The 11769-nt window shown below is 51.4% G+C and overlaps 1 protein-coding gene across 9 annotated transcripts in view; it reads right to left on the bottom strand.

The window, feature by feature from the left end:
• Positions 1–366: 366 nt before the first annotated feature.
• KANK4 (KN motif and ankyrin repeat domains 4) overlaps positions 367–11769 on the bottom strand; it is a 36530-nt gene continuing 25127 nt past the window's right edge. For 4 of the 9 annotated variants that reach the window (XM_080406341.1, XM_080406342.1, XM_080406337.1 and 1 more), the window contains 8 exons: positions 9727–11676; positions 8680–8791; positions 7155–7382; positions 6475–6562; positions 5845–6064; positions 4077–4219; positions 2905–3105; positions 367–2062 (listed from right to left, as the gene is read on the bottom strand). In XM_080406341.1, the coding sequence (XP_080262467.1) occupies positions 1961–2062; positions 2905–3105; positions 4077–4219; positions 5845–6064; positions 6475–6562; positions 7155–7382; positions 8680–8791; positions 9727–11676 (3044 nt within the window). In that variant the 3' untranslated portion in view covers positions 367–1960. Of the gene's footprint in view, positions 2063–2904; positions 3106–4076; positions 4220–5844; positions 6065–6474; positions 6563–7154; positions 7383–8679; positions 8792–9726; positions 11677–11769 lie in introns of those variants that run through there. The other 5 variants (XM_080406343.1, XM_080406344.1, XM_080406339.1 and 2 more) reach the window with 2 other exon arrangements.

Below are 11769 nucleotides of genomic sequence, written 5' to 3'. Positions count from 1 at the left end.
AAATTGTCACTTGGATGCTATTACAGCTCTTTTTGCTTGCAGCCGGGGCCTAGTGGCCATGCTGTGGGTGCTCACACTGGTTCTGGGTGCTCAGTGCTCAGCCCCAGGAACATAAATCGGGGCAATTCCTGCAAAAAAACTCCCACCCTGCCCTGTCTGTGTGGTGAGCTGGGGCATGGGACCTCCGGGGGGCACTGGTCTGAAGAAACACCTCAGAAATGCCTGATTTAACCATGTGCACATACGTGCGGTCACTGCGGGCCGAGGGCTGTCCTGGCTGTCCTGCCCTGTCCACCGGAGCATCCCTGCTGCCTCACACCGGGAGAGCACCGTGGCAATGGGGACAGGCACAGGAGCAAATGCAGGTAAAGGTTTAACTCGAGTTTATTTGTATGTAAAAGAGGTAACTGCATTTTGGGATAGAGTTAAAAAAAGGCGCCTAGACATCTGAGATGGTGAATGCTTCTGAAAACATGAAGAAAGAAAATGGAGCAGATGGCAGATTTCCATGGAAAACGGAGGGCATGGGCTGTCCTCCCCTCCCTGCAAGGCGGTAAGTGTTACCGGTGTGAGGATGGGGGCTCGTCAGCGGCTTTGCAATATGAGGGAAGGGTAAAGGCAGCTTAAGAGAGATTTCATCATGATGTGAATTGACTTGGAAGTAACCAAAGTAGTCTAGGATTAACTTCTGCTTAGTAACAAAAGAAAGAAAAGTAAAAGCAAATCTCCCTAGTTAGCTAATTAGTTTTGGCAAGTAGATCCAGGCTTTTGGTGGTGGCATCCAGGTCCCCCAAAGCCTGTGGAGGGCATCCACTGGGTCCTGGTGCAGCACAGCCTCACGAAACGGCATTTCCCAGCACAGAGCAACTTAATGACAGTATAAAGGTGTTTGGAGAAGTGGGGCTGGAGCCCTCCCTCTTCAGCAGCAGCAGGGGGATTTAAGAGAGACTCCCTGCCCCACGTATGATTTGAGGCGATGCTGGACTGACCCTGTGGGTGCCCCATGGCGGGGTGGGGGGAGGGGCGGCTGGCACCAGCCAACTCCAGCAGCTAAATCACGGCATGGCTTTAGCTGGGAGTGGTTTGGGCATCTGGAGGTTAAGCACAAGGGAAAGGGGAGACCAGATGCTTGCCCGGAAGGCATCTGTCAGCAAGGTCACTCCACCAATCTCTCGGACATTAATGCATCCTGGGATGGGAATCTGTTGTGATCATCTTGTGCCATGCTTGGGATAACCTGATCCACCCTGCTGTGCCTGAGCATCACATGTGCTGATGCACGGTGCATGTCAATGGGCTACGCTTCCCTGTTAGCTCAAACTTAATTAGGAAAAATAAGAGCCATATGGTAATTCCAAATACAGGCAAAACAATGTCTGTGTGTTTGGGTCTGGTATACTCAAATATTTTCCTAGAGCATTAATTTTTAATTCTTACATCAGACCCACATAAGCAAACATAAATAGGATTTTATACTTTACATAATCCATCCAGCTTGTGTTTGTCGTTACATATACTGAATAATCACTGCCTGCCGCTACATACAGAAGAGCTAATAATAAATATTAGGACACAAACTTACAAGTTAAATGAGATACAGTTAAGTAGTTGATTAAAAGGACAAACATAATCTAAGGTTACAAAAGACTTAAGTATTGCTTTTCTAATGTGCTTTTCTCCTTCATTTTGGTCGCTCACCTGCCAAATCTGTACCAAAAGGAGTGTATAGGAGAGCCTGGAATCATTTGTGGCAATGTGCATAGATTAGGGGGGGGTGTAAACAGGCTTAATGAGGAGAATTAGACATGGGGAACATACGCAGGTAACTGACAGGGTTCATCCCCCTGTATGTATGGAAATCTACTACACCGGCCGTGGCCACCGAGGCGAGCAGCAGGGCTGTTGCAGGAAGGAGCAGTTTGTTCCCCACTCCCCATCCCACTTTCTTCTCACCGCTTGGTCACGCAGAGAGGGACGGGCTCTGCTCGGCGTGGGCTCGCAGGAGCGCTGCAATGTCCTCACGGGCAGCACGCTGGGCCAGCGACAGGGCCGAGTTACCGCCCTGCGGGGAGGGAAGAGGTGAAGACGTTACTGCCCGAATCACTGCCTCTCGCCCCAGCCACTCCTGTAATCCACCCAGCTCCATTCTCAACCGCCTCCACTCCTCGGCCCCATCCCTGCTATTTGCAACCTGCGCGCTGATGATATTTCTCAGCGGGTATTTCACGCCCAGCAGTTTACCCCCAAAACCTCCTCCCCTGCACTTACTCCCTCGCTTAAAATGAGTCACCGTCCTGCAACCTTCCCGTGGTGTTTTGGGGCTTAACCTCAACTGCACAAAATGCGTCCCTGCCGTGCCCTCTCCTGGTCCCGGTGCTGCCCAGCATCTTAGACAAAATTGTAATTTAGTTAGAACTACAAGTATAGTAACTATACACACAGCCACGCAGCTTGTCGCTGTGAGCCCACGCAGATTTCCACTGGCCAGCTAGGCTGCTCCCAGCCCAGCCCCATCCCATGCATCCCCCTGGAGAGGTATCTGTTCTCAGCGGGGAGTTAATTGCTGCTAATTTCTTGGAGCTGAAGCTCTGCTGCTTCCATAGCCAGGGTTTCATCTGGTTTTTTTCAGATTTACACTGGGTTGGGCTCTTCCCCCAGTGCTCCTGCCCAGGCTACGGCTGGGATGCAGGATACTGCCACAGCCACCCCATCCAGCAAGCACCGAAACCAGGGCTACTCTCCTAAATGTGGTCCCCTGACTAGAAAGAAGACCAAAATGATACTTCTTCACTTAAAACCCACCCTCTGGGCATTGCTGCCTGTAAACTGTGATCCCACATGAGTTTTCCCCACCCAGTGCACATGAGGTTGTGTACGGGACCGAGCGCAGCCCCGGAGCCTCACCTTGTCTGTCAGTGTGACCTGGCAGCCGGGCTGGGCCAAGAGAAGCCTGACAATGTCGGCGTTGCCCTGCCGGCAGGCCACCATCAGGGCCGTCGTCCCCTCCTCATCCTGCAGGTTGACGTCAGCCTGGCAGGCGAGGAGGGCCCGCACCATGTCGTCCCGCTCGTGGCTGACCCCCAGCATCAGGGCAGTCTGGCCTCCCTGCAACCGCACAGGGAAAGGCTGAGCACCCCTCACCCACCGGCCTGCTACAGTCCTGCTCATTCAGACCGTTATAGAACAATAATAATAATAATAATGAATGTTATTATTGCATATATAATTGCATATATTTTTTGCATAGTAGATAGAGAGTAATAATATTATTAATGCATATTGCATCTTCTTGCATATTGTTCTTAAATAACCCTGGGGCTCTTCAGCAGGTGGTGTGAGAGATGCCTGCTCACTTGCACCACTGCCCTGTCCATGCGGAGGGTCTTTGCAGCAGCATGGCCAAACTGCCCAGCTCCCAGTTGCCCCAGGCGTCCCAGTTGTCCCCCTAACACTCCTGGGCACTTTAACTTCACTCCAGACTAACTTTTACAGCTGGCTGGAAGAAAAGCTGGATGAGGGCACTGTCATCCTGAGACCAAAATGTGTGACACCCTTGAAACAACAGCTTGCCGGCAGACCTGGGGTTCCTATACCCTGGGGCCCACCCCATGCTGCTCTTCCCTGGTATCACTTCTGATTTTTTAGCCCAGAAAAATCATTTTGCAAAATTTTCAGCCTCCCTTTAGCCTCTTCATGTTACCCAGCTCCCGCGTCCTTCCACAGGGAGCCGGTGGGCAGCCATGCTGCAGTTCAACTGAGGTTGCTTTTGTAACTTTTGGGAAGCAGCAACTCCAACCCACTGTCTGCTGCCGAGTCTCAGCCTGGCGCTGCACATGCAAATGATACACCCCGCCACAGCCTGAGATCTCTACCGGGGACATGGTGATGCCTCAGCCTGAATTGGCGTCGCACAGTGACGGCCATAAACAGGAGGCTACGAGCTCAGCAGGAGGCACTTCACAGATGCCTCTGCCAAATAAATCCCCACTGCAGGCTGGCTGCCCTCCGCCCGTGGCACGATCCCACACGGGGCCACGCTTGGTTTTCAAAGAAACAACAGAACTACAGGGACACACCTGGGCAGCTCGCAGGTTGATGTCTCCCTCCTTCAGCAGCTTCATCACCACCTCCATGTCCTCACCTGTTTCGGCAGCTGCCAGCGGGGTGAGCATCACCGCTGTGTAGCCAGCACGGTTCTGCAGGTCCAGGCGGCACACACCTGGCAGGCGATGTACCATGCATGGGAAGGATTCAGCCCCATGTTGAATCAACCGGAGGGAATGGGAAGCAAAGAGAAAGTTATAGAATGTGTGACATCTTACATTCCTAGAAACGGAGTTTCCATAATTGTACAGGATTGAGATTTCCCCATGTTAAATATCTAGTCTTGTGAGCACAGCATTAAACGGCCCTTGGTGTATGCATTGCTAGAGCTAATTACAGTTGTTAAGGTCAACTCAATTAACTTTGAAGACCATAACAAAACAAAACAAAAAAAGGGTGTCGGAGAGGACAATTAATGCCTTGGGCACATGCCAGTTGTGGAGCTGTGGGCTGTTTGCTTCAACTCCTGCAGCAAGGGAGCAGCAGACAGACGAGCATCACCCAATGAACAGCATAAATCAGTCTTGGCCCCATTTCACCCAATTTCCACCCCAAAGCCCCTATTTACAGCTCCACCAGAGGCATGGGCTGTGTCTAACAAGCAAGGGCTCGGGTCCAGCCCTGCCCCAGGGACCCAGCCACCTTGGGCACTCAGCAGCAGAAGGGGACAAACTGCCACAGCTCTCTGCAAGTCTGCAGCAACAATCAGGTTATAGATGTGTATGATAATCTGCCATTTCCCCAACATTCAACAGATTGTCTGGCCCATGAGAAAAGGCCAAAGTGCCTTTATTCTTTCGGAGCATGTGTGCGGTTTCCACCACCCCCACCCCCCACACTAGCTCAGCTGAGATTTTTCTTTCTTCATCACATGCTGAAAGTTCAGTAGTTTAACATGGGGTTTTTCTGCAGCGCTGTAGGGTTTGTTATGCTCTCAGGGATCTGATCCTCCTGCTCCAAGCCATGATGTGGCATTTGCTACTACAAGAAGCTGGGGAAGCCACCCCATCTCACCTGACTGGGGCTGTGAGAGACACCCCTTGGGCACAGGGATCACGAGCCATCCCCAAAGTCAGACTGCAAAGCCCTTAAGACAGGGGTCCTCAAACTTTTTAAACAGGGGGCCGGCGCAGATGCAGTGGCAGGCAGTCATCTGCGGCTGCTTGGTTTCCCCCTCAACCCCCGGTGGGGGGGGGCGGGGGGGGGTCTGTAAATACCGGGGGCCAGATTGAGCACCCTGGGGGGGCCGTATCCAGCCCGCGGGCTGTAGTTTGAGGACCCCTGCCTTAAGATGTGCCAGGGCCCTGAGGGCCTTCATGAGCTTTAACAGCCCTGAGGAGCCTCAGCTGGGACCTGTGCCCACACCCATGGGCCCGTGGCCAAGCTGTGGGGGAGGATGCTGGTTTTCAGATCAGCTATGTCTTCTGGATGGACCTTATCCCTGCATTTGCCTCCTGGATGGTCCTTAGCCCCATGCTTGTCTACTGGATGGCTCCCTTGCATTAGGTGGCAGCTGGTCCCCAGCCCCACCTCCTTTTGCTCCTGACTGAACTCCCTGGGAAGACCCTGGATCTCATTCACTGTTTGCCATATTTGAGACTGTTTATGGACCCTGTTACCTGGCTCTGCACACCGTGGCCATCCCCTCTGGGACTGTGCCCCATTGCCAAGAGCAACATCAAGTAACTTCCCCACCCATACCTAACAAAAGCCATGGCTCAGCAGAGTGGCTCTTCCTACCTGTGTCTAGCAGGAGCTTTGCAATCGGGAAGTTGGAATGGGAAACGCTGTAGTGAAGCGCCGTGTTGCCGTTCCTGTCAGCCAGGTTCACCACCATCACCAGGAGCTGGGGCTGGATGGCCCCCAATGCCTTGAGATACGCTGCAACCACCTCTGGGCTGGAAGACTTGCAGCTTGACACCCGGAACCACTCCTGGCAGACGGTGCTCAGAATGTGCCGCTGAAAACACCAAGGTCTCACCGTTACTCCTGGGTAGTCATCCTGCAAACCAATTGCTGCCCCAGCACCTCACCCCACACCACTTTGTCCTCTGCTCCGGCATCCCCCAGCTGGTCTTTAGCTTGTGGTTTTGTGATTACTGCTATAACTTAAGGGGGAAAGGCATTTCCTGTGGTAACTTGAATGAGTAAGCAGAGAAAACCTTCATCTTCTCTCCCAACCCCCCCCCCCTTCTCATTTCTTTTGGCTATTCTAAAATTGACTCAGAGTTCATCTCAGCCCCTCTCCTCACAAAGCTGTCCATGGCATGGTAGGGCACAGCCTGCAACGTGCCGTCAGGATAATCTTATCCATTATATGTAACAGAGCGCGGGAACTTCATCTGAAACGGGATTGAAAAATATCGGTACCAGATGCTTGTCGCTTGTGGTCCTGATTTCTGAGAGGTGCTTGCTGAGCAGCTGGCAGTCGGCAAGGAAATCTTCAGAGGGTTTGCATCTAAAGGGAAAATACTTCTGTAAATCCATCACTGGACAAAACGTGCAGGAGGTATTGAAGCAGGAAGGAGAACATGCAGTTTAGGTCAGAATATGTTCAACACTTACTAAGTGCTTAACTTTATGGACACAAGTTGTCCACTGACTGGACACATTTTAGGTACAAAATTAAGCTGTTAAATAAGTGTTTAAGTCCAGAGTCCCTGAGCTGTACAGTCAACTTCATCAGGTACAAGAATCCTTAAAGGGGGTGGGGGGGCAGGATCTTGTTCCTGAATCTGCAAAGAAGTTCACTGTGAAACTTTACATGAGAGGGGAAAAATGAGCTAATTCCCACTAAATATGACTCACTCCATCTTTTCCCCAGTCAAGCGTAGGGCCTGAATCAATCCCCATTAGATTCTGTAGCAACTCAAAAAATATTGAGCTCTTTAAAGCCTTTTCCCGTGTCTACAGAGGCAAGTGGCTGCCTTTGCACTGAGCAGATGAAGCCCTGACCCCAGCCTTGTAGGAGCAAGTGAATGCAGCGCTGCGCATCCTGTGGCTGCAGAAACGTGATGGACAGCATGATCGCTGCCTGGTTTTCTGGTTACCTGTCAGCCTTCTGCTGAGTGCAAGGCACTTCTGCTGGTGGCTCCTGCAGGTCATCACCCTCACGCCTCTCCTGCGAGGAGGTCCCCGACAAAGCCCCCTTGCTTTCACCTCCAGCTTTTGCCTGTGTGGGCTCCAAATCATCAGCTCTTTTCTCCGTCTCGCTCTCCCCGTCGCCATCCGATGGGCCCTCTTCACAACTTGTGTCTTCACTTGAAGTCGTTTCGTAGCTATTTGAGGACACCACACGTTACTCACTCCTTCCCCATCGGCAACCACAGGGCCTGACCAAGACTCATTGAAGACACCCACTGACTCCAATGGGCCTTGGATGAAGTCCAGAGTGATAGACAAGTTAAAAGGTTAGAGCCACAGCCAAACTGGGGGTTAGTCTGGTTTTTGGCTTCTTAAGCCAGCAGGAGTGTGACAGAAGCAGTTAATTAGCAGCAGGCAAGGTTACTTCAGGAACTACTCGGCTGGTGTGGAGGGCTGTCCATCGCACGAGCCCCAGCGCGGCCAGGCAAGGGCTGTGTGCTGCCTCCAGGCCGGAGCTGCCAAGGACCTGACACAGGCCCTGTGGCCAGGTGGGACAGGCAGCATGCTGGCAGCCTTGAAGATTGCTCGACAAAAACTGGGTTTGCAGCTCCAGCACAGACCCGAGTCCACCATTCGAGCAGCCCCACCAGAAAGACCTCTCTTCTGATTGTCCAAAAGCATTAACAACAATAACATCTTCCACAGGACAGAACATTTCACTCTGAGGGATCCCAAAACTCTTCTCAGGCTAGTCAAGATTCCTTTACTTGCTACAGGTTGTACCTATTTCAGCAACTGTTGGCAGAAGCTCTACACAAGGGTAACACCTGATGAACCCAACAGCAGTAGCCATCAAGCTGGGAAGTCAGAGAAGCATCTGTCTGCAGAAACCAGCGGAGGGACAGTGACATGCATCCTGCCCTCTGCATGCCAGCACACATACTCCTTGGTAGAAGATGTGCCAGTGCTGCCCTTAGAGACACACCTACGGCACACGTTGTATCTAGCTAGCTCAAAGGGCGTTAGGAACTGGGTGTTGGAGCATGTCCTAAAATATCTCCTTCACCCCAAGGTAATTCCTTATTTACTAGAATAGTCTTTTCTCAGTCCCTGAACCAACTTTTGTCGCTGGAGCGTGGAGGCAGGTTAGTGGCAGCACGCCACCCAGGCAGTGCTGACCGCCTCCAAAACCCACTGAAGTTAGTGGGAATCTCCCCAAAGACCCCGCTGGGTTTTGGAGGAAGCCCCAAAAGATGGGTGTGCAGAGGGTGTCTGTCCCCAGGGCAGCCCCTGCTGCTCTGAAAATACCATCATCTTTACTACGGGCTTACCTACAGGTTATCAGTGCTGGATTAAAGAAGGGAGAAAAGCTCTGTTTCAAAGGGCCTTTTAATCAAGAGGTTTGGAGGGGAAAAAAGAATGACTTCTTCAGCAATATAGAGAACATTACATGTTAAAAAAGGCAGTTTTGTCTTCTGAACAGATGCTTACCCACCATTTACCCCAACAAACTGAAGATTCTTTTTGGTCCCATTGCCTCCTGCATGGAAACCATAACCTTTCTTTTTCATGATAGACTTAAGACTTGTGGCTGGAGAGATTTCTAGCAAAATACAAAATAATAGATTAATTAAGCAGATGTGCCATAACTATCAGTAACTATTACCAACTTCTAGCAACAAACTACAAATCACAACTGTAAGTATCTTTCTTCATCTTAAGAGATTCTTTTTATGTCTTGCAAAATTATGGCTGCACCTGGCCACAACATGAACCTGCCCTGGCACCTCTAAAATACAGGTCTCAAACATCTCCAAGTCACTGGGAATATAAAGAAAGTGACTGGAAATTATATGTGTGTCCTACGAATATAAGTAGGTTTTACTTTTATAATAATGTTTATTTATTTATTTTTTTCCCCAATACTAATGTACTGGAAATCTCTTCTATAAATCTCCTATAATACTACACAGATGAGTCTTTCCATCAGACTTTGGATAGTCTCATTATGTATTGCTTTTAAGTAATAGGTCACTTATCTATTTGCAAGCCCCTCCCCCCCACCCCCCGCCTCAACAATGAATAGGCAGCCTTTGGGTTCTCATTTTCATATAAGCCAAAATTATTTTAGACAAATGGTTGCGAGTGGGGACAGGCCTCTTCCCAAGCCTAGTTACTCAGTTAGCGTGGACTGGTTTTGGTTCTGGTGAACCCCATGCAGGTCTACCCCAGATGAGCATAAGTCCCATATTCCCAATTGAGAAAAGTAGTTATTTGATGGGATAGCCCAAAGTATGGCCAATTTTTGAAGCTGATCCTGAGTATAACTGAGCCACAGCTTTATCAGCTCCTGCATCATTTGCTTTTTTTCATTTAAGACCACATAGCTTATGATTTGCCTTTCTCATACATGTTTAGGAGGGGCTATTTCTGATCTGACTGATACTAATTACACCACTGCATCATCCCCGCTCGACACTTGAATAATGGGAAGAGCTTTGGCCCAGACAGGTTGAAACCTGTGCCAGTATTATTTACCCAACTGTTGATAGTGCGTGTTCGAATTCTCCTTATCGGCGGGCCCTTGCGTAGAGTAGGCAGACAGCAACGAGTTTAAGGAATTAACTAATTGGTTCTGAATGGAGCTGAGCTTGGAGGCCGGTTGTTTAATAGCGCTTGCTAACTCAGGGTAGCCATGCTCCAAACACAGCCACTGCTCCTGCAAAAGCTCCTGGATTTTTTTTACATATTGGCTGATGGGGTCAACAGCAGGGAGATCCTCATGGTCAGGGGGACTGTCCTCTTCCAGCCCATCTTGAGGTTTATCTTCTCCAAAGCCTGCCTCGTTTTCACCTGCCCTTGAGCCACTTCTTGTTCCTTGATAGCTTTCTGCACTCACAGCATGAGCAGCCAGACTCTGGGTATCATAGTTATTCCTGTGATTTTGATTGTCATCACCGAGGTGCTCATCAGTCTTCAGCTGGGTGAAGCATGGTGCATGAAGTCCAGCCTTGACGCCAGCTTCACCAAAACTTCCAGGTCCCTCTCCACTGACGCTGGTGTGAGCATCTGCCAGTCCCGGATCTCTCCGAGCACCCAGCTTCATTGCCTGCACGTTTGCGTTGTCTGCTCTCTGGACACTGCATCCTACGGATTTGGTGGAGACTGGGATATTTACATTGATGCCTTTATCGTGGGCTTGTTTGGCCCCGGTTACCTGCGAGAGGTCGGTGTTCACCGCAGCATCATAGCACTGCAAAGCCCCACTGCTCCACCTGGACAGCGCCGTGGCCTCTTTGGTGTTTTCCCGGCACAGTTTCTCTTCCAGCTGAGCTTTAGAGCTGGCCAGTAACTTAATGCTTTTCTCCTTCTCCTTGATCTCATGATCCTGCTGCTCCAGCACTGCCCTGATCTGCTCGAGCTCTTCTTTCTTCTTGCCCAGCTGCTCCTCCAGAGCAGCAATCTGCTGCTTTAGCTCAGCAACCCCACCGGGCTCTCCAGCATCACAAGGCTGAGGACCACAGCTCTCCTTGTTCTCCTCAGCCCAGACACTCCCCTCCTCAACTTGCTTCAGCACCTTCGGAGTCATTTCACTCACACTTAACTCCCTTTCCCCAGGGTTCGTGTTCTCCTCCATGAGCTGGCTGGCAGCCAGTGATGCTGGTTCACTCCCAGTCAAGGCGGAGCGACCACTGGTGTCGGTGGCATCGCCCTCCTCACCTCTGCTCTCCATCACCACCTGCAGCTGCGGCGCCGCAGGATGCTGGTTCTGCCACAGCGGCTGCATCTGCATCGGTCCTGGGCTGCCTCCACCGGGATGCCCCAAGGAGACATCTTCCTCCAAACTCATCTCCCGGGGGAGATTTAACACTATGTTGTCGGAGCCGGACGAATGCAACACAGGGTGAAACGTGCTTTCGGAGCCACTCCGGTCATGGCAGTGCTGGGGAGGTGGCCAGAGGGGTGAGGGCACCCTCCCGTCCCGCGGCAGGGGCTGGCCAGGCGGCAGTGCAGCAGGCATGCTGGAGGCTCGAAGCAGCTGCGGCCGCCCCCGGAGCTCACCTTCCTGCCACCCCAGCTCTGCCTGCCGCCACGTCTCCGTCAGAAGGGCTTTTCTCCGGTAAGCCAGCTCATCAGTTGCTGGCAAGGGTGCCTCGTTGGGCAGGAGAGGATGGGGGGTCTCCTCCGCCCCCAGTGATGCCTTTCGCTGGGGAAAGGAGCAGGTTGCCGTCCAGCTCTTGCTGGGAGCAGATGTGCATCCACGGGAGCTGTTCTCAGGCAGGCTGAAGTTTCGGGGCAGGGTGCTGAATTTTGGCTGCTTGGCTTTCCGGTGGATGTGAACCCTTCTGATGGTGTTCCCTTTCTCGATGTCATCCACGTACTTCAGAAAGTCCAGGTCCAAGTGAAAGCCGTATGGTGTCTCCACGGAGTAAGGGAGGCTGCGGGGCTGCTCCCTCTCCCCATCAGGTTTGGGTGGCTGGCTGTCTGCTGAAACAACAACAACAAGATGCATGAATTTTGAAGACACCACAAAATTAACAAAAAGTATATTTAGAGCAGGGGGGAAATGTTACTGCTTTA

The sequence above is a fragment of the Falco punctatus genome (assembly GCF_963210335.1).
Source record: "Falco punctatus genome assembly, chromosome: 11".
Taxonomy (NCBI): Eukaryota; Metazoa; Chordata; class Aves; order Falconiformes; family Falconidae; genus Falco; species Falco punctatus.
This window is presented reverse-complemented; position numbering and strand designations above follow the sequence as displayed.